At 44.5% G+C, this 23,018-nt stretch overlaps 1 protein-coding gene across 2 annotated transcripts in view; it reads right to left on the bottom strand.

The window, feature by feature from the left end:
* LOC138267333 (5-hydroxytryptamine receptor 3A-like) overlaps positions 1-23,018 on the bottom strand; it is a 332,166-nt gene that overhangs the window by 36,248 nt on the left and 272,900 nt on the right. For both annotated transcript variants that reach the window (XM_069216206.1, XM_069216208.1), the window contains one exon: positions 7,213-7,420. In XM_069216206.1, coding sequence (XP_069072307.1) covers positions 7,213-7,420 — 208 coding nt within the window. The remainder of the gene's footprint in view (positions 1-7,212; positions 7,421-23,018) is intronic.

Raw genomic sequence — 23,018 nt, 5'->3', positions numbered from 1 at the left:
TAACTTGGACCTATGACAGAAAAGTGGGCCTTTCATGGTCACTGTAGTCTGATCTGGTGGACTATAAGGATATACTACCATTAATAGACAGACATGAAAAAACAACAATTTATTTTCCTATCTCTTAACCAGAAAAGGTGGTTCTAACAAGAACCTTTTTTAGAGTTTTTTTGGGGGGAATTCTCTAAATACATGATAAAAGGGGCATCAAAACTTAGATTAAAAAGAAAACTACTTTTTGTACACATGCTCATGTGCAGTCAATAGCTGGTCTCTGGTGCTTGTACTTTGCTCTCATGCAGAGACAAATGTGCTGTAATCCACACAATAAAGAGCAATTCTGTTGTACAGGCTGTTTTGATCCTAGCTTAGGGAGATGCAGCATTGGGAGGAGTGGATTCTCCTGGTTGAACACTGTGAAGTGAAGCACTGGATGTGGAGGCTTCTTCAATCTTGTGCTGTTTTCTTTTTGCAGTATTGAGCTGACTGTTGTGTGACTGCTTCGAATGCTTCACCATCCCTGAAGTACCAAAAGAGCACCTGTTCTGGGTACCTCTGGAAAAATGCTCTTGGCACAGGCTGTGGATTACCACGTTCACCAACACCCTCTTTTAGCTTGGTGGGGTGGTTAAAAGCTCTCAGTGGATTGGGAGGTGCTGCGTTGGTCATGTTGCTGCCTCTCTTCATCACCCTAGTAGTTGGTCTTTCCCAGATAACATTATTAGGTTTCGCCTACACAGCGCTTGTGCTGTGCTAGGGAAATATATTGTATTTAAAGAAAATCCTAAAAGGGACTTAAACGCCACCCATTACTTACATTTACTTACCATTGGCTGACTCCCATGTGGGACCACAAGCGATGAGTGTTGTTGGTGGTGAGTGGTGTCAGAGGTCTCGGGCGCTGGCGTTGGTTTTAAGGTTAGTGCAGTTAGGATGAAGGGAGTCCTTTTCCCGGTACAGTAAACTTTGAGGAGGAGTGCTTAATGCTGCCCCACCTTACTCGGATGGGTGTAGGATGGCAAGTGATGTGTTTCCTTGGAGTGCCTTTCCTCTCATGAGTGTGAAAGCCAGACTCAACTTCACAACATGTGCTCTCGCTCCTAAAACCTCTTCATATTTGCCTGAAACTGTGATGGTTTTCGCTTGTTTTACAAACTTGACGAGTAAAAATATCTTGTGAATCGAAACTCTGCGTTTTAAAAGGTCCAGAAGCATTGCTATCTCCCATTTTGCTTCATCCACTGTTATCTATTATAGGATTCTTTTCAGGTTTAAATTTCAGTGTCGTTTTATTGGGAGTGTTGGAGTTAGTATAGCACAACTTTTAACCAGGAACGTTCCATTTTTGAGAGTTTTGTACTTTTTATGGTTTTTATAGCATATTGGATTATTATGTTTGTGAATTCGTTGTTAGAAACTGCAGGCCCATTGCAACCTGCATCCACGCCAACAAACTACAAGAGCAGCCTGCTCCATACTACCGCAGCATGGGAGTACGTGTCGTGCACCAGAGTCTATGCACCTCCAACAGTAGCTTGCTCCGCACCACAGCAGCCTGTGTGCACGTCGGGCATCAGAGAGTACATGCCCACAAAATAACCCAACTTCCTGCACACCCACAGCAGCAGCCTGCTGCATGCCATGGCAACCTGTGTGCAGGCCGGGCACCAAAGAGTGCATGCCCACAAAATAACCCAACTTCCTGCACACCTACAAAGCAGGCTAGTCCATACCACTGCAGTCTGTGTGCACGACATGCACCAGAGAGTTCATGCCTACAAACTACAAGAGCAGCCCACTCCACACCACTGCATCCTGCATGTACGCTGTGCATCAGAGGATACATAACAGTCCACTCCACACCACTGCCGCCTGGGAGTGCACGCCTCACATCAGAGAGTGCGCTCCCACAAACTACAACTGTAGCCTGCTCCACACCATTGCAGTCTGCGTGCAGTAGAGAGTTCACACCTGCAAACCAGAAGAGCAGACGGTCCACCTCATGGAAGCCTGCGTTCACGATATGCACCAGAATCTGCACGAATACAACAGTAGCCTGCTTCACACCACTGCAGTCTGCGTGCACCAGAGTCTACGAGCTTACAACAATAGCTCCACCTCACCGCTGCTTGCACGCAGACTGCAACCATTTATTGTATACACCGCAGACCGGCAGCAGTCCAGCCTCTGCTCCCAACACACAATCCGGCCAGCACCACAGCTGCCCTCCCGGCACACACAACGATAATCCACCTGCAAGCAAGCGGCCAAGTGCCTTCCTCCCAAGGACAGGATCTGCATGGCCTGCTCAGTTAAGCTGCCCACCTTCCCGCACCCAGCATGGCCACACACAGACTGCCCACACACAACAGCCCAGCCCACAGAATTCCAGCTCACACACTCCCTTCCCTGCCCTAGCTGGGCTCTGTGCCATGCACTGCAGAGTGGGAGGTCCTCCATGGCAATACCATGCATGCCAGTTGTGTAAGCGCCTTGCATCTAGGGTTGGTGCTCCCCCACCACACACCTTCCCTGGCTCTGTGACATGTACCGCAGAGTGGACGGAGCCCCATTGTAATGTCATGCAGGGCAGTTGTGTTATGTGCTTTGCGTGTAGGGATGGTGATGCCCACACACACACAGCTCCATGCCATGCACTGCAGAGTGGGCTGGGCCCTATTACAATTCCATGCATGGCAGTTGTGTGGTTTGCATTTAGGGATGGTGACCCCCCGCCCCCCACACACACACACACACCGGGCTGCATGTGCCATGCACTGCAGGATAGGCAGGGCCTGGCAGAGTCTTCTTGGCATGCCCTGCCAGAGAGGCAGATGTCAGCCTCTGGAGACCCTGGAGTTGTGGGTCTTCATGCTGGGTTTGCAGGAGGTGCAGTATGGCTCAACTATTCGCACGTCATCTAGCAGAGGATGCTAGCCAGACCAGTTATGCCATGTTTTTACCACAAGTCAAACCTGTGCCCCTTTCATGGGTGGGGAGGTCCTTGGGTAGGTGTGTCTGAGATGCGTCCCGCCTTGTCACTCCACAGACCTGGACTTTTAAGTTTGTGTGGCACAAATTCATTCATAAGGATGTGTCTGTGAATTTCCACACAGCAGGTGTTTTAATATTAGCATTAGCAAAAGGCTATGGAAAGGGAAGCTACCCAGTGACTGCTGCACACACCAGTGGGACTACACACTGTATTATCTGCCAGACTTAAGACCTGTTGAATGCTACCGGGATTTTTGTAGCACTTACAACCCTGAGAAGGCGCTGAAGTCTTTGTGAGTGCAAGTACAAGGCTTGCAGTAAGACCTGCTGAGTACATTTGTGCTACTCAACACCAAACACACTAATCTACAACATAACTAAAACACATAGGCGGTCATTCTGACCGCGGCGGGCGGCGGTAGCCGCCCGCCATGCGGTCACCGCCATTTGGCCGCTCTGCGGTCAAAAGACCGCGGAGGCCATTCTGGCTTTCCCGCTGGGCCGGCGGGCGCCCGTCAAAGGAGCGCCCGCCGGCCCAGCGGGAAAGGCCCTGCAACATAGAAGCCGGCTCCGAATGGAGCCGGCGGTGTTGCAGGGTTGCGACGGGTGCCAGAAACAGGGTGGCGGGAAGGGGGTCGGAATCTCCATGGCGGCGCTGCTTGCAGCGCCGCCATGGAGATTCAGCCCAGACAGGGGAAATCCGGCGGGAAACCGCCGGATCCCCTTTTCTGACCGCGGCTTTACCGCCGCGGTCAGAATGGGCAGGGAAGCACCGCCAGCCTGTTGGCGGTGCTTCCGTGGTCCGAATGACCCCCATAATCTAAATAAATAGATCTTGCATAGGCGAAACCTATTGGCTTAGACAGTGCTTGTTTGTTTTTGGTTGAAACTTCAAAAAATTCCAAAAAGTTAAAAAAAGGCAGCAGACATTGGACAGAGTGTGAGTGGTGTGAACGTACACTCCCTAATAATAGTAGGAGGGTGGAAAGTTCCTTTCTCCACACCATATCAATAACATTAGCCAATGAGATGGTGCTTTTCTGTCTGTCATAGGTATTGTGGTACCATTTTCAGGTGCTGTGGCCTGTTGCTGAGGGTTAGGTGCAGGCCCTGTCGGCAACCCACATTTGACATGGCCAAACACCAAGCGTGGTGTGGGGATAACACCCCCTGACAGTTGTGGCCAATGTCCTGCCACACATGGCCATAAGCTGTGCTCAGTGGGAGAGATAGGTGACTATGATCAAGAAAATACAAAAAAATACTGAAAAAAACAAAAGTTAAAGTGATGTTATAGTTAGGTATGGTAATAAGGTCGTACTATACATTAAAAACTCTTTTATATTTTAGATTAAGTTAAAAGAAATACTCTAGAACCTCACTTAGAAAACCAAAGGCTAAAGTGACATTATAGTTAGCTGTTGAAATAAAGTAAAAACAAGACACATTGAAATTTACCAATTATTGTTTCCTGTGTTAACTATAACTTGTGTTCCTGCAATGCCCTGCTTATGACCTCACTCATTACATCATTCATGACACATTAAATGGCATCAATGATGACATCACTAATGGTCTCTCAATTGACAACTTTGATTACATCATACACTCATTGTGACACCATCCTATAGGGTTTGTGACCATGTAGTATTTAAAGACACTGGAGCTGTAGTCAATTTTCGAATTCACTTTAATCTGTTCACTTAAATACTTCACATGACTGCAATTTTAAGTCAAGAGGTTGACAAGTGTACGTTTGTACTGCAAAGACACTTTCTACAAAGCCCTATGGAAAATACGTTGTAGTTTAGTAAAATTAAGTACATACGTTCCTGAGATGAACACAGTGGCATACAACCTTAGAGCCATGCTCACAACACCAGTGAGAGATAAACCACCTCTAAGTGAGACACCTCAACTTTGTTGATTATTCAACAGTCTCCAATGCCTCAAAATCTTGAGCAAAGCTCTGGAAATAAATACCCACACTTCATAAATGTCCTTGCTACATAAAGTTTTGTTGACATCACTGTATTACAACTGTTTATTATAGGGGTGTGCCCAGATATCCACAGGAGAAAAACCTATTTTCAGCAGAAGAATTGGCCTTTCTCACAGATTTTTCGAATAGTGTTTCATTTTAAGCATCTACCTACCATCAAACATACCTCTGTAACCGTATTAGGTGCGCTCAGCATTTTTCTTGTTTAACAGGGAGTAATACTTGCACACAAAACTATAGTGATTTGTAAATGATGCACCACATTGCTTTCAACATGTACAATCATGCTTGCCTCCAGGGTTAACACTATTTCCATGCTATCGTCCCACACTTGTACACTCAGTAACTCTATGTTATATATGACTACAGTGTTAGCAGTGATTTCATTAATGATTTCATTCGGGATGTCAACAGGTATATCATCAATAATGTCAATTAAAATGTAATGAGTGATATAATTTGTGAGGCAATAAGCAAGGCATTGCAGGGTGCAAGTTATAATTAGATCAGCAAATTATAACTGCTGACTCTCAGTGTTTCTTTGTTTTTTTAACCATTGGTTTTCGTTTTATTTCATCACTGAATTATAACATCACTTTAACATTTGCTTTTTTCAATCAATTTATTAGGTTTTTTAAAAATGTAAGCTGAATTCTCATAACCGTACCTAACCAAAATGCCACACTAATCTTTGTTTTTTCTTGTGAATTTCTAGGACTTTGTTAATGTTAGGTAAGCTCTTTTTACCACACCTAAATATATAATCACTTTAGCCTATGTTTTAGTGAATTTCTAGGGTGTTTTGATAATATATACCCAGCTCTGCTGCTGACAACAGCTTTTAGCCATTTATTTCTAGAAGTTTAGTGACAATTCTATGACATTACGCATTGTATGGGTGACTTACACATTGTGCAATTTGTAGGTTGTAAGGAGATTGCAAGCATTGTCCTAATGGTGCACATCATTCTGCTCATTCAGGATTATGAATAATGTATTTTGACAAACCATGGAGGGCTGCGCTTAGAACCTTCTTGTGCATGTCTTATCAGTGTCTAATGCATAAATGTGAAGTCGCTGATTTAAAGTTCTGCGTTAAATGAGATATGTAAAAGGTACATCTCATTAAAGAAAATAATCACTACTCTGTTAAACAAAGTTTAATACATTTTCTGATTGTAATATTGTTTACAGACACATTAAAGAGGCTATACACAAAGGTATCTTACACTTGTGAGTAATTTACATATGTAAGTTTACTCTTACATATGTTACTGAGGTCATTAATGTCTACTGATACATTATGTTTTTATGCACTCAAATACCAGTAAATGAAGAGTATAATATGTACTAAATGTAGGTAACTTCATATCACTTCACATTCTGCTTGTTTCAAAAGGATACAGCCATTATTACTACAGAAGTTATGGAAAATTGCATCTAAGTGTACGCTGTAGAATACTTTTCAGTATGAAAACATATAGCAAACTGCCATATCCGCTGGATGATGTTATCAGTGATGCTATCAGTGACATCTTCAATTATGTCTTTTCAGAAGTAATCAGTGATGTCATTTGACATGCCATGAGTGATTTAATATGTGAAGCCACAAGAGATGCATGGCAGGGTGCAAATTGAAGTCAGCTCAATAAAGTATAATTAGTGAACTTCATTGTTTTTTGTTTTTTAAATGTTAGCTTTTGTGTTTTTTCAACACCTAACTAGAACATCATTTTAACCTTTCAATATTTTGGCGAATATATATCTGTTGATCTATATCTGTGTTCATTTATATGTATACAAATAAATCATGTACATTTGAGCATTTCTTAAAATCTGACTTGGCCCTGGTTATTTCAGATAAGCACTAGACTCTCTAATAAATTAGAAAGTAAAAAACATGAAAAATTGGTTATTGGTGCCAGTACTAGATCATTGTGATTTTTATTCTCCTTGAAAAGATATAAAGTGGCATCAGCTTGCTGCAAGCCAGTATTGTATCCTCCCATAGAAAGAATGCTGATGCTGGTGCATTTATCCATTGAGTAGTCTTATTTGTCTGATCTGGAAAAGGAGGACACAGTCACTTAAGAACGATTCTGAGGGAAGCAGCACCAATCCTCAAAGCTGGCCTAATTCATACCTGAACACTCCCTTACTGTCACATTTTAACACAACAATGAAAAGGCTAAAAATAAAAATTGCTTGCCTCTTACCTAATATTGGGGGAATTTCAGAGTTCGGGAGAAAATCATTCAATATCAGCAGGAGCACTGAAAATCCTAGAACCACTGTTATCTTGAACCCAAGTCTCTCTCCTCCTTCCATCGGTATGAACATGCTGGCAATGTCAACCAGCACCAGGAAGCAGGCTGGCACTATCAGGTTGATGATGTACAGCATCGGGGTCCTCTGGATGGTGATCTGCAAAAGAAAAAAAGAAAAAACCTGCGCGTTAAAATCATATCCGTGACAGAGACATATTAAGGTTTGTTTGAAGAAGTAATCATTTTCTCAAAAAATGTGACTAAAAGCAGTGTTTGGTGCATAGTCTTAAGAATCGGTCGGATCATCAAAACAAACGCTCTGGATCTTATTTGTAACAATACGCTACTCTTGTGCTTACCCCTGTGTTAAAATTAACCCACATGCCAAAGCTTTCTTGCATGCTCACATTATATGGCTCTTGCCTACAGTCTTGGGTTTTAAGAGATACAATTGAAATATATTCTGCAAAGTGAAAGGGAAGGTGATGATCCTAAAGTGAAAAGCAGGACCATCACAAGGGGAGAGTAGGCCCAATTAATATTTTAAAAAAAGAAACGTTCTGAATTTTTGACAAGATGTCTGCTTCAAAAACAGTATTCTTTTTAAGGAGTATTTGGACAGGATTTCTTTTGAGACTGGGCATTTGCCTTTAAAAAGACCTTCCAATGGTCTGCAGCTATAATCCACAAATATTCACCGAATGCACATCCAGAATTGTGTAATTTGAGTTAGTCATCAGGAGATCTGGACCCATACTGAAGTGGGGGAAAAAACAATTGCACTATGCCTGCCCTAATACAAAGAGGGTAATTTACTACAGTCTTTTATGTGGTGTGAAGGGATGCAAAGTGAAACAAAGCCCTTAATCAATGTATCTTCTAGTATACCAACGTGCAACAATGCAATATTGTGCAGCACCATGCCAGGAGCCGTGAAAGCTTTGGTAAATAAAACCCTAAACGCATATGAAATGGGGCAAGATGTATTAGCTCTGTCCCGAATCATACAACGAGCAAAAGAGGGTAACATGGATGCAAAATCCAAGGCATACACAATACAGATAACAATGGTACAAACTATGTTAATAATTTGTTTTCATGGACATTTCATGTTCTTGTACTGGTCGCATACCTTCTCATTTTGAATGTTCAAAAGTAATTTCATGCCAGGTTGTCTTCTGTTGGCCAACCTACCTTGGGGGTATTGCAGGTGCTACTTTGATTCATGTGTTCTTCGTGTTTGGTGTGGCAATGTAACATTTTGCAGGTTTTCCTACCTGCACTTTGAAACCCAACAAATTCCATAAAAACATGTTAGCTGCTTTATGATGGAGAAGTAGGTAAGTTCTTTTCGGTATAACACAGTATTGTCTCAGATCTGGGAAAGCTACACTAAAATTTACACTTTTATACTAATAGCTCTGAAATGAATACTTCTAAAAAGGAACACTTTCCAAACTGTATTCTCATAATACATTGAAGTAAGAAAGGTTAACCATTAGGGTTCAGGGATAAGGGACTTAAGGGTTAACAGTTAGAGTTAGAGCCGGGAGTTACAGGTAAATGTTAAAGGGGTTAGGTAGGACTTCAGGGATCAGCAGCTAAGGATATAGAACTAAAGGTATACAATTAAGGGTTTGGGACATTACGTGGTTCACTGACACAATACTGTGAAGATTAATGTCAAGTGACACAAATACAGTGTCAAAAATATTGTTGGCAAAAAATCGTAGTCCTACACTTATAATGGAAACTACAAAAATATTGTGTTAAAAAATCGTTGCAAAGAATATCGACTACAAACAGGTAAAAATATTGATTTCTTAATAAATATCAACTCCAAGGTAATTTATTTAAAGAAGTTCATTGTTTAAAAATGATAAAATATTTATTTGATAATTGCAATTATGTTTTAATTATCTGAATATATATTTTTATGTATATAATATATGTATAAATAAATATCTTATTTGAGCATTTCTCAACAATAAATGAGCAATTTTAAAATGTATTACTTTCAATATTAGCAGTAAAATAAATGAAAAATTAACAAACATACGTACAACCAACAAATTATAGAGGGCCTCATTTCAGGTCTGGCGCTCTTAAGACTGCGAGACTCGTGGTGGCGGTCGGACCACTGCACTCCTGGCAGTACGACCGCCATATTACGACTCTGACGGCTGCACCTCCACCACCTCCAGAAACATGATTCCCAATGGGATGGCAGTGGTCAGTGTCAGGGTCAGCCACAGGGGCTCTGAGTTCAGTCCCATCATTCTGATCACCTCTTTCTGCCAGCCTTTTCATGGTGGGGTCCCTGCCATGAAAAGGCTGGTGGAAAGGCTGTGCTGGAGCCCATGGGAGGGCCTCTGGCTGCCCACGACCATGCACGGCAATGTAGAGGCCCCCCTGCCCAGCACCGTTGGAATGTGCACTGTCTGCTATGGCAGACAGTGTGCATTTTGAGGGTGCTGGAGGCTCCCTCTGTGCAACAGCATTGGCCTTAGCTCCATGTGGAGCCAAGGCCAATGACACCACTCTGTTTCCACTGGGCTGACCAGCAGTTTCGATGGTCAGCCAAGTGGAAACATCATAATAGGGATAGGAGGGAGAGCCCCAGCTCTGCCGCGGTCTCCTCCCCACAGGGCTGGTGGCCCTCCAATTTCGTAATGAGGCCCCTAATCTAATTAAAACATTAAACATTAACTTATTCAAATTCATGTTGTTTATTTATACTGCACACTAAATTTGGGCATAAAAAGTGCTTTTAACAGATATCAATAATATTTTAATAATTTTACAAAAAAAAAAAAAAATAGCATTAAAAGCAAAAAACAATTACACCTCTATTAACTAAACTAATATAGTAAATATACAAAAAAGATATAAAACATTTCAAAAAAATAATATGAACATTTCTAAACACAAAATATTAGAAATAATAAATAAACAGTATTAAAAATATTAATGTAATATTACAAAATAATAATATCTTAATAATATTGAAAAGCCAGTTTAAGCAAAATTATGAAAATCATTGGACTTGAAAGGGATTAGATTTGCTATTTCTTCAGAGCGGCACAATTACTATTCCCACTCCTGTCTAAGCAACAGTGGAGAAAGCATTGGACTTTGCAGGAACTAGATTTACTATACCCACCTCTGTAAAAGTGACAGTAGGTAAGCGTTGGACTTCAGAGGGGTTAGATTTACTAGTGTCACTCCAGTCTAAGGGCCTCATTACGAGTTTGTCGGTCCATGGATTGCCATGGGGTTGTTGGTGGTCCGACTGCCGCGGGGTTGGCAGTGGGACCGCTGTATTATGAGACATGCAGGTAATAAAGCAAAGACCGCCGTGGTCCCGCCGGCACTGCCAGGTAGCACAAACTGCCACAGCTGCGAGGCTGCACGAACAGGCTGGCAGAGACAGTGTTTCTGTTGGACACTTTATGAGGTTGCACACTGCCAATGTGACTATGGCGTTCCAACCACCACATTTCAGCAGGCGGAAAAGGGAAGTATAAAGGGAGACACTCTCCTACAGACAGCCTTATACGTCCGGTGCCACCATGGAGCCCTTCACACATGTCCTGCTGCAGCTGCTGATCATCGAAGGTGCTCAAAATCCATGCTGCCATGGACACAACCGACTGTAAGTACACACACCTACCTGTGTCATTATGTTCAACAATAGATCGTTGCACCTTCATCCACATGATATGGGGGTCACGCTATGGGCACCAAGTACACTTGTCATTGTGTCCAGGGCTGGAATCATAGACAAGGAAGGACACATTCACAGTCACAAAACACCCCCTTTGGGTAGGTCACACACACTGCAAAGCAGCACTACACAAAAATACACATCTACTCATTTCAGACACAGGGACAGTGAAGTGTACACAACATTGTGTCACACAACAACACAGCAACATTACATCTAACAATACTACTGACACGCTCACATTGCACACATGCCATAGACTGTCATCAAATTCAACACATAGATGTATGGATTTGGATTGGAACACAAAGACCACTCCCATTAAGCAGCCCTGCAATGGACACACACATCACCACATTGCAACACAATGGAAGGACAATGAGATGCACAATAGACAGAGAGACAAATATCCAGAGCTCACTATGCAATCAATACCTGCACAATAGGGATGGGGGCACCGGGGCATTAAAGGAAGGAGGTTGCACTGGGACACGTATCACTTTGCACATGCCCCTTAAAGAGCATTTGGCACAGGAAATGCCCCAACATTGATCTAATTGACAAAATTGACAAACAATAGTAAAACCAAATGGCATTCCTATCTGCACAATGTGGAAGTGCAAATCAACAAAGCACATACAACGCCAGCTGAATGGAACATACATCTACATGAACTAGCTGCAAGGACACATGCACAGTCAAATGCAAACAAAGGTAGCACGATTGAGCACACTCCATGTCTGCACAAACAAAAGTCAAGCTGCCACACATTTGATGAATCTTTAATCCATATATGGGGGACAAGCCTAACACCATACATGCTCGCATTGGACAACACAAGATTAAATACTTACCATACCAAACAGAACACAATGCTATGACACCATAATTGCATCTATACACACATATCCATACAGTCAACATATGCCCTTGTCTTAGGGTACACCGGCACTGCCCACAAAGTCAGATACTGCAGACAACTGCAAATGGATCAGAAAACAGGTTTAAGCACACACAACTGTAGGCAGACAGTAGATGTTTCTCAGGAACAACATAATGGTAGAAAAGGAATTGAAGGACAAATGTATATCCAAAAAACAACTGTTTGGGTTTATTTTGAAACACATTTGAAAAGTCCAAGGCCATTGGCCAGTCCATATAGCATTGTACAGGCACTTCACTGTGCTCTCACTGGACTCCTTACTGCCAGGGAACCTCCACAGGAAGGGGCATGAAGTGGGCATGCAGGCACCTCAGGGATCATCCTGAGGGGGGGTGTATTTCAGATGGCTGGGTTTCGGTTTGGGAGGGATGGACTGCTTCTTAGGACGGCTGGGCTCTTCTTGTGGGGAAGGGGTATGGGTGCTTCTAGGGGAGGCAGGTGTGACAGGAGAGGACTTGGAGGTGGAGGGAATGAACTAGGAGGCGGTTCAGGGCCTCTTGGGTGTGTGAAGGGGGTGGAGGGAACAGGAGAAAGGGCAAGCTCAAACAAAAAATCAGATTTAGGAACATGGGGACGGTCAGCAGAAGGTGTGGGGTTTTGGAGGTCGAGGAAGTGGTTGTCTGCTGTGTCGGTGTGGATGATCTGGGTGTGTGCATGTGGGAGGTATGCTTGTGTTTGGGTGGTGTGTGATGCATGTGTGAATGTCGGCATGGGGGCTGGTAGGTGGAGGTGCTGGGTGATGTGGGAGTGGTGGATGTGTCTGTTGGGGTGGTGTCTGCAGGTATGCTGGTAGTGGTGGTTGTCTGTGTGTCTATTGGGGTGGTGTCTGTGGGTATGTTGGATATTGTGGTTGCCTCTGTGTCTGTTGCGGTGGTATATGCGGGTATGGTAGATGTGGTGGATGTCTGTGTGTCTGTTGTGGTGGTGTCTGCAGGTTTAGTGGTGTGTGTGTCACCGATTATTGTGGTGGTGCCTGTGGGAATGCTTGACATCGTGGGTGATACGGTGGGGGTGGTGGGGGTGTCTGGGGAAGTGGTGACTGATGTTGTATGCATGGGTGTCTGTTGAGTGCTTGCATGGCAGAGTGTTTTGTGGTGTTTGTGTCTATGTGTGCTCCTCTTGTGTGTTGAGGTGGATGAGTGCGGATCGGTCAGTGTGCTCGGGATAGGTAGGGGAATTGGGGATTTGGATTGGGAAGAGGGAGGTGGAGGGGGGACGGAAGGTGGGGGGTGACTGACTGCCATCAGTCTGGAGGCCTGAGCCTGAAAATATCTCTGTAGGCCAGATATTGCACCATATACGCCTTCCAGGAATACATTTCCCTGCTGCAGGCGGCTTGCCGATTCCTGGATGGCATTCACAATGGCTGTCTGACCCACAGAGCTACTCCTCAGGAGGTCGATAGCCTCCTCACTGAGGTTAGCAGGGGTAACAGGGGCTGGGGTGGAGATTCCTGCAGCAAAGGAGACTCCCATCATCTTGGGTGAGTTGGCACTGCCAGCTGGGTGGGGTGCAACAGGGAGGGTGGTGATAGAACAGAGGGTGGCAGACAAAGATGGTACAGGGGTACATCCCCATGGGTCCCCCGCCACTAGGGAGTGGCCACTGCAGGAAGAATCAGATGATGAAAAGGATGCTGATTCAGACTCTTTCATGGCATTCCCCTCACCCACTGGGTCACTGGGTTCCTCTGTGTCAGTGGTGTTTTGACCTGAGGTCCTTTGTCCAGATGCTTCCCCACTCAGCTGTAACCTGTCACCTTCGCTTACCTGGGTTGATGCTGAAAATACAAAGAGAAAAAGGATCACTGCATGTTCCTGATCACACTTGAACAACAGCTGTGATTAGCAAACATTACAATGATGTCAAGTAGGCCCCATCAACAAACTCCATCTAAGTGGCCCATACATGTACCACACCATATGCCTCCATGTCAACTGAACAGTTAACAGTTGCCCACAGGACAATCAGGGTCTCAGACAACTACAATTGCTTGGCTGATGTTGTGCAATCACAGTAACCATTGAACAAGTAGGATATTTCATCACCGTCAATGCTTTGCCCAGTGGAGCATACCTCTGTTACCTGCTTTCACAAAATAGTAGGCCAATGCAAAGTCCATTTCCATAGATTCCACACACTGTCATGCACACATTAATTTGTCACATACATAAGGTCCCAACAATAAAAAATGATGTTTCAAACCCCTGGCATGTTGCTGACAACAGTACGATAGCCTGGAGAAGGTGACATGGATTTACTCATGTAACACTGGAAGCACTTCCACATTGCACACTTCACCAAGTGATATTTGTCCCAGTGGAGTCATGGAGGGAATACTAATGTTGCTCAGATAGGCCACACATTTGGCAAGGAAATAAACATTGTAGACATCATGTGCAATATGTCAGGGAGATATGTGTCTAAACTCCACATCACAGTAAATAAGCAAGCCCCAGGAAATCACCACTAATGTCTGGCACCCCTTACAATGACATACTCTGAATGCATCAGTAGACGTCATTAGCCCATTTAATGTTGGAGAGGCCCATAGATTTGCAAGTACTTATTGAATGCCCTCAACATGTTGCCCAATTTGAAGCTACATCATTGTCTCCATTTTGGACATGCAAACCCAGATGTCTGTGGATGAATGCTTGTACCCAAACACATGTGATTTCATCATAACTGCAAGTCACTCCATGATGTATGCCAACAGCCAGGTTACAAAACCTTCCCATTTTACGTGTGCAAAGCACTTTGCTACATAATTCTACATAAATGCATTGAAATGCACATCTTGGCTAAAAACCCTAGGTCTACCTACCATGTCCTTCATTGCTACTGCAGTTGTACATGCCAATTGAAATGCTATGACTGGTGAGGGTATGTGTCAACCAATAATCAATTGTAACACACTCCTGTTTGAGGCAAACAGGCAACGTACCCCCTATGTGAATGTCTTTTTTCACATACAGGTTTTCATGCACATATAAGTGAGTGAATACAGAAATCATCCCATCAACACAGGAAGACCATGCATGAAACAGCAGCTTACAAATGTTTTGCTAAAGAGAAAGGGACACATGCTGACATGTACGCACAATGAATGTTGGCAACAATGATGGCACATAAATCATGTCAATGGGCATTACCCACTTACCAAAGGAGAGTATTGATCTGTAGCTGCACCCAAAGTGCATTGTATGCTCTGTCAAATGTATGATGGCCATCTTCACTTTAAAGACATTAGTGAGGCATCAGCACACGTCATATGCTAAAGACAACTAGCCCCTGGGTGGCAAATGCCAAAATATTCATTCAACCAGACTCAAGGCTGGGGCAGTGATCCATCACTTCCTTACCAATGGCCTGTAACACTGAGGAGTGGTGGTCTGTTGCATAGAATTTACATCCATTACAACAACAAATAATACTTGATTGATCACTGTACACAACAATATGTTGTCCCTGGAGAGCAAATTGTTTGTGCATTGTATATAGTTGTGTCCTAGGTTCCTGGGCCAATAGGCAAGGCCATCAGTATGCATCATATAACATGTCTACACAAACAATCACTCATCTACTGTGTAACACATGGCTCATCCCTTATCGTCAGGGAGAGTTGTCAGAACACATTCACTTGGCAATGTGACAGGCAGGAATATGCCCTGAACTCTACCCCTTGTGGCTGCTATGCTGTCCTTAAACGTCCATCAAGGTCTGGGTAGGCCATGGCCAGAATGTGGGCCATTAAGGTATTGATCTGGATGGATGTAAAACACAAATCAAGAGATTACAATCACAAGTTTTGTCACAAATGGTTGAATCACATACATGTCAGAAACACCAATCTAGACCTTTTCTATTTTTTAACACTCTCCAAGTGTGAAACACACAAGCCAATAAGTACAGGGACCTGACTACAGACATATGTACTTGCATCTACAGACTAACCCACTACCCTGCTCATAGCCTACTATGATGAAGCAAGCTTACTGACATCAAGTATCCCATGGCCTAGCAACCTGGACTGTGATGTGAGCCACAATGAAACACTACAAACCTATGTGACTTCTGAAGTGTAAACTCCTTAGGCATGAATGGATCAACATATTGACACTCTGTGAGAACGACTCACTGTATTCAGTCCCTACAGGCAGCTGCCAGAGTACAAACTTCAAAATTACACATGAGTAACAATCAAGGGGCTGGCATGATGGGTACAGAAAGTGTCTTCCTTGTCCATGTGTAGACATGTGGAGTAACAAGTGCAGACTCAGGCCACTTCAGGGGATGGGTTATGTGGTATGTACCTGTACCACAGAACACTCCTTTGGACATATGTGTCCATCCAATAGAGATAGCATCCAACAAACAAAGGCATGCATTGTACAGTTTCTGCTATGTGACCAAGTAACTGAGTCACATACCATGACTTCCTAGGAATCAACAAACTATGCAATACACCAGTACAGGACTAATATGACCTGTGTGAAGGGGACAACAGAGCGGTGGGAGTAAGGCACGTGTCATGAGTCTAAGACGCACATTGACAATGATGCTAAATGCACATATGGACTAGATTAATGATTTACCTCCGTGCCCATTCCTAATCTAGTCAAAGGAATGAGGCATTCAGGGCGCGGTTTTGCCACTAGAGCATCATATTGGCCACATGCCAGGATCTGCTGGGGTACAAGGACTGGACACCATGCCCCAGTTGCATAGCCACAGTGACTCTCCTACATTCTAGACTAGGTCCCATACTGGGAGATACATTTGATAAGCCCTGGTCTCTGCAGGCTGAGCATATAGAACCTATGTGACACTCCATTCCAATGACTTCCATGCATGACTGTACATCATGTGGCCAACAGCAACTTGGCATGTGGTGTGTGTGGCAACCTGAAGGGCAGAATTGGTCATAATATGCCTTCCATACAACAGTTTAGCAAGGCCAGATGTGGTTTGAAAGATATGTGGCACATTGCACATTGCTCACATGATTCTCCAATGACTCATACAAGATGCATTCACAGTTCATGCTGTCATGCACATACATGTTGTCTGACATTTACAATAATCATGAGGAAAGAGATGTAAGTGGATGGCAGTAATGTCTCCTTACCTAGCTGTGTGCATCCAACACAAGGATGATCTAGGACCCCAAAAACATCACGCAACACAATGTGACTGTACTTAACATATGGCACTAGCCACCAATACCTGCACACTTGCCATCACATTGATGCCACACTGACTGCAACAACAGGCACATGTGAGGAGGGAAAGGATGGTGATGTACGAAGAAAATTGTGCAGATGAGGTACCTATTTGCTCCTCTGGTGAGCCAAAGAACGGTCCATACAGGGATAGGACCTCATTGACAAGCCTCTCCTCTGGAGAGAAGGGAGTGGCCCTATCACTTGCTCGATGTTGCATGATTGCTCTCAGTGGAGGCACACAGCAGCTCAGGTGGTGGCCTTGTTACTGGCAACAGTGTCAGGAGTCAAGTGAGTGAATATGCAGAACACTGCAGTCACTTCTGCCACATACCCAGTCATCACCATCAGCAGACAAAGCCATTGGTCCATGACCGCCACGGGCAATAACGTTAGCCTATGGCTGTGTCCGCCACAGTAGCAACTGGCTACTGATGACGTCTTCCAGAGGTGGTCGTGTGTTGCTCCTAATGTCCCACAGGGGGTCACGCTTGGCTCCTAATGTCCAGTGGAGTAGGTCAAGCATCCGCCAGTTTGGTGGCCTGAAATGCTGTGTGGGGCTTTATAAATTGCGTCACACCTGCAAAAAACGTTTTTGTACCTCACAAACATCCTTACCTTGTCTTGTCATGTAGATCCAACTACTCAACCAACATTGTAGTATGTTGCAGGGCAGAGGTGGCATTTACCAGTGGGGAAAAGTCCACCATCACCAACAGTAATTTTGGTTGTCGGGATATAGAGTCACATTTCGAGGGGCAATTGTGTTGCATATCTTTGATTTTGCTCCAAATCCATGTTGTGGACACATGTTGAAAACCATGGGGGTCACATGTGACCCTTATGTTATTTGCAGCTGTGATGTGCACTGGGTCCAGGCAGAAATGCTTTGTCACATGATATCATTGACATGTATCATGTATGTTGCTGTAAACACTACTACTAATGTCAGAACTCATTTCTTGTCATGTATAAGTACCCAGGGAAAGGGAGGATGCGACAGCCTCCTGTCTATCATCCACTGACAGACCTTTAGACCATGGCGCAAAGGCACATAATACTGTATTACAGCCTGGTTAGGCAAACAATAGTGGATTCATGTAATCAGTTGGAGCCAGATCTGATGCCAGATAATATTTATCCTACCAACATACCACCCATTGCACTAGTCATGTCAGTATGGCACTTCCTAGCCACAGATTCCTTCCAACATACAGTGGCCCTTTCTGCTGGTATGTCCCTACATATGTTCAGTCTGGTGTTGAAGAATGTCCTATCAGCAATGTTGAAACACATTGACAGCTATGTCCGTTTTCCCCAACGTGAGGATTTAGGCCATGTGAAGGCTGACTTTTATGATTTTGCACTTATCCCACATGTGGTGGGGGCCATTGATGGCACATATGTTGGCTTGGTCCCAACACAGACCAATTAACAAGTTAATTTTAACTGAAAGAACTTCCATTCCATCAACGTGCAAGTTGCCTGTTTGGCAGATCTCTACATTTCAAATGTGTGTGCCCATTATCCATGGATCAGCCCATGATTCTTTCATAATGCAGAGCAGCACCATAACCCAGCTGATGTCACAACGGAACCGAGAGAGGGCCTGGCTGATTGGTAAGTCTCAGCTATCCCAATATTGTGTGTGCAATGCCAGGTGCTGCAATCATGAAGTGAGTCACTCGTTGCACATATGTCCCATTCCTTAACAGGAGACTCAGCATATCCAACCCACCCTTGGTTGTGGACGTCACTAAGGAATCCAACTATGCTAGGGGAAGTCCACTTCAATGAGGCCCATGGAAGAATACGACGGGTAGTAGAGTGGGCTTTTGGGCTTCTGCAGGCAGATTTAGGTGTCTGGACAGGACTGGTGGAGTCCTCCTCTACTCACCGGAAAAAGTTTGTCAGATCACTGTGGCTTGCTGCATGCTCCACAACATCATCCTGCAGAGGAATATCCCTTACATTCCAGAGTAGGGGGAGCCTGCAGTGCCACTGGGTGAGAATCCTGAAAGGCCAAGTGAGGATGACAGTGCTGAAGAGGAAGGAGCTACTTTTCATGAATGTAAGTATGTTATGTGATGTGATGACTGTGACTGTACAATGAACTGTAGTTGTGAGAATCTATGGAGTTGAGTGTTTTAGAAACAACTAGGGAGCTGATACTCTGCAATATTCAGCCAAAGGCTGCTTGAAGAGTTAGCTTTTGACATATCCTCAACTTGCTGATTTAGTTTTATTTGTGTCAGTTTCCTTACTGCATTTACAGTTGCTTGTGATGTGTGTAATAGGCATGTTTTCAAGCATATACTCCTTGTTTTGTCTTTGTATAGGTACCTTCACCATAACATCCTCATGTGGGCATTTCAGATGTGTGATATTGGCAGGTATATGATTCTGTTCTGAGATACAAAGTGAACATGGGTTGCCCCAGGTATTGTAGGTCATAGATTTGGGGTGTATGAGACCTGCGCCAAGAAAGCGTGGACAGTGTTTGTGTGGGAGGTCAGAAGTACACATTGGACTTGTTTTGTCTGCTGTGTTGGGTCGATTGCATCATGTGCACCATCATGTGGGCATGAAATATGTAGTTATAGATTGCGACCAAGCCATTTTCCCTTCACATTGGCTAAACACTCTTCTTGTGCAACCTGTATGCAGCTGTAAATTATTTCATCATCGCAGGTCACAGTGCCTGTGCCACAACACTGACATAAGTTTGTGTCATACCACCAGATGCATGATCATTGGATTATGATGGGCATGTGATCATGCACTGCTGTACTCCCATCTGTCTGTATCCTGGAATATGTGATGTTGGATTACTTTGGTGTAGTATGTGACAAGGCTCAAACTGGTGACATCATCCATTTTAATGTTTGCCTATTCTACAGAACAATGTCTGACAAATCCCTTCCTTCCGTGGTCTGGGGGGTTGCACCTTGCAATATGTACTTTGACTCAGTATGGGTAACACATTCTTGTTTAAAAGTCCAGACATATGAACAGTCTATGTGCTGTACACTGGAACAAAACATTTGGTGTGACCAGACACCTGTACGTATGTCTTTGTGTGTAATGGTTGTAATCCTGAGCAGGACACTTTGTAACTGTTATATACCCCTTCTTGCACAAGTAAGTTATGTCTTTATCATATGGTTCACATGATCTTACATCTCTTCATAGCAAAATGTTGAAATTAAGCAAGCAGACAATGAGTTTGTGATGGGTGAATTTATTACAATGCTAATGCAGAAAAAAACATTTGGACAGAAAAAAAAAAAAAAAAAACTAAAGGTGTCTGACATGGAGAATTAAATCATTGGAGTAGATGCCACACCATTGGGAGTCCAAAGTCCAGAGTTTCCTCCCATTGGAATTGGCAGGTGGTTGAGGATCAGTCAACAGAGTGAATATGTGGCACACAAGGGAGTTCCTTTAGGAAGAGGTCACTTGCTGGCAGTTGTGGGTGTCTTGCCATCTGCACCTCCTGTATTTTTTCATGGATGTCCCCACATGCGTGGTGGAGAGGATCTGCTGCTACAGAGGCAGGGGTGTCTAGGGTGGGTTCTGCCACAGGTAGGGCCTCCCTTCGTGTGACTGGTGCCAATGTAGATATGCCTGTTGTTGATAAGTCAAAGGAAGATTTATTTTGAAAAGCCCTGCTCAGGACTGTGTGTATGTCCCTCATCACCCCTATTAGTATTGTGGGCCTCCACCTGTTCTCGCATGTCCCTCTGTAGTTGCTTGATTTCCCAGAGTTCGGTCAAGACCTGGCCCATCATGCCTTGGGAGTCCTGATAGACCCCCAAGACGTGGTTGATGGTGTCCTGGTCATGAGAAACCCCAGTTGCCTCACCCCGCTTACGCACAGCATCCCTCCCATGCACCTCATCCCCACGGCCCTATGCTCTTGCCGCAGGGTGTCCTCTCCCACTGGTTCCTGGACCCTCATTGTCCAAAGTGTTGTGCTGTAATGCAGGATCCAGGACTGGGGGCACAAGATGGTAGACACTGTGCTTGGTACACAGGTTGGGGGGGCAAATGGTTGCCTGTGATGTTAAGAAAACCGGGCTTGGAGGTGTTGATATGGCCATAGTGAGACTTACAGTTGGTGTCTGGCTAGGTTGCCCAGATAGGCCAAAACAGTCTTCCACGTCCAGACATCCAGGAGTATCTTCTTCACTGAGGGCTTCATCCAGGTGGTGGTGGCAGTCTCTTCAGTGGCCTCTGTTTTCCCAGTGGCAGCTGGAACTGTTGATGTGAAAGATACTGTCAAGCACTCATTTGTTCGTCCCACGGAGACAGACAGTTTACCAAGTTGCTTGTTCCCAATTCCACCTAACTGTTGTGTGCCTCCTACTTAAATGCACATGATTGGCTCTGCAACATTCCATGGGAAAGGGGATGGATGAGAGAAGGAGAGAGACACTGGAGTTGCAGGGCTGGATCCAGACACCTAATGATGGTTCTTGAAGAGACAGTCTTTCTTGTGATAAATTACACATCAGTCAAATAACTAATATCTCATTACCCATGTATATTCTACTGTTAAACTATGATGTGCAAGCTAGATGTACCTGTTGGGGTCTCATTTCCCACTTTTGATGGCTCTCCGTCTCTCTAGGAATTTTTGGAAATGATGTGGATTACCTGTAATTAAATAAGAGTCTTGAACCTCCTATACTGTCTATAACTTCTCCCACAGTGATCCCAGATTAGACCCTTGTCACCTCAGTTAAGTCTACCTAGATGTTCCTTGACGTTCAGTGGATATCTTGCGTGTTTCATCTTGATGAGGTTTCCCAAGATGCAGACTCACTCAACTTATAGACATTTAATAGTCAACAATATTAAGCACAAACTCTCAGGGAATTAAATTCTCCAGATATTCATGGGTTAATCATTGTACTGTGCTAGCATTGCGAGGAGCATAATACAGTGTTTAAATCACACTGAAAACATAGGCCCTCATTATGATATTGGTGGTAAAAACCACCTACCGCCGTGGGGACGGGCACCAAAAGACCGTTGCCGCGGCTACCAGCCGTCTGCCGTATTATGACCACAGCTGGATTTCGGTCAGAAGAATGGCAGAAATCCGGCTGTGGCCACTCCGGCGGGTGGTGGAAATGTGGTGCTGCTGCCACCAGCAGCGCCACGCCAGTAGACCACCGCCAGCCATATTATGACCCATAATACAGCCCAGCGGTGTTCTGCTAGTGGATACTGCTGCTGACAGCAGCACCCCGTCCCGTCTCCTACCGGAGGACCCCCGGAACACAGGTAAGTGGATGCTCCGACAGGAGAAGGGGGTGTTGTGTGTGTGTGTGGGGGGTGTGTGTGAATGTTTGTGCGTGTGTGCGTGTATGCCAGTGTGTGTTTCGTGTTGAATGTGTGTGCATGTATGGAGGTGTGAGTGCGTGTATGTTGTGTTCTGTGAATGCGTGTCTGCATGTATGTATAAAAGTGTGTGGGGATGTGCGTGAATGGATGTATGCATGCGTGGATGCATGTGGGAATGGGTGTGTGTATGCATGTGTGTGTGTGAAGGGGCGTGATTGTAGGAGGGGTTTGGAGAGGGAGGGAGGTCTGGTGGGTATCTGGAGAGGGGGGGTGGGGAAGACCTCTCTCAGAGACAGGGAAGGGATTCCCTGTCACTGATAGTGCCTACCGCCATGGTTTTCATGGCGGTAAGGAAGCCACAGAAACCATGGCAGTAGGCGGGGTCATTATTACAGTGACAGCCGCCGGGCTAGAGATTGATATCTGCAGCCCGGCAGCTGTTACTGCTGTGGCGTTTGGTGTGGTACATTGGGGGTTTGGCTTCAGCCAAACTGCCAATGTCATAATA

The sequence above is a fragment of the Pleurodeles waltl genome, chromosome 12, assembly GCF_031143425.1.
Source record: "Pleurodeles waltl isolate 20211129_DDA chromosome 12, aPleWal1.hap1.20221129, whole genome shotgun sequence".
Taxonomy (NCBI): Eukaryota; Metazoa; Chordata; class Amphibia; order Caudata; family Salamandridae; genus Pleurodeles; species Pleurodeles waltl.
Note: the sequence above shows the minus strand (reverse complement) of the source record. Positions and strands in the feature narration are given on the sequence as shown.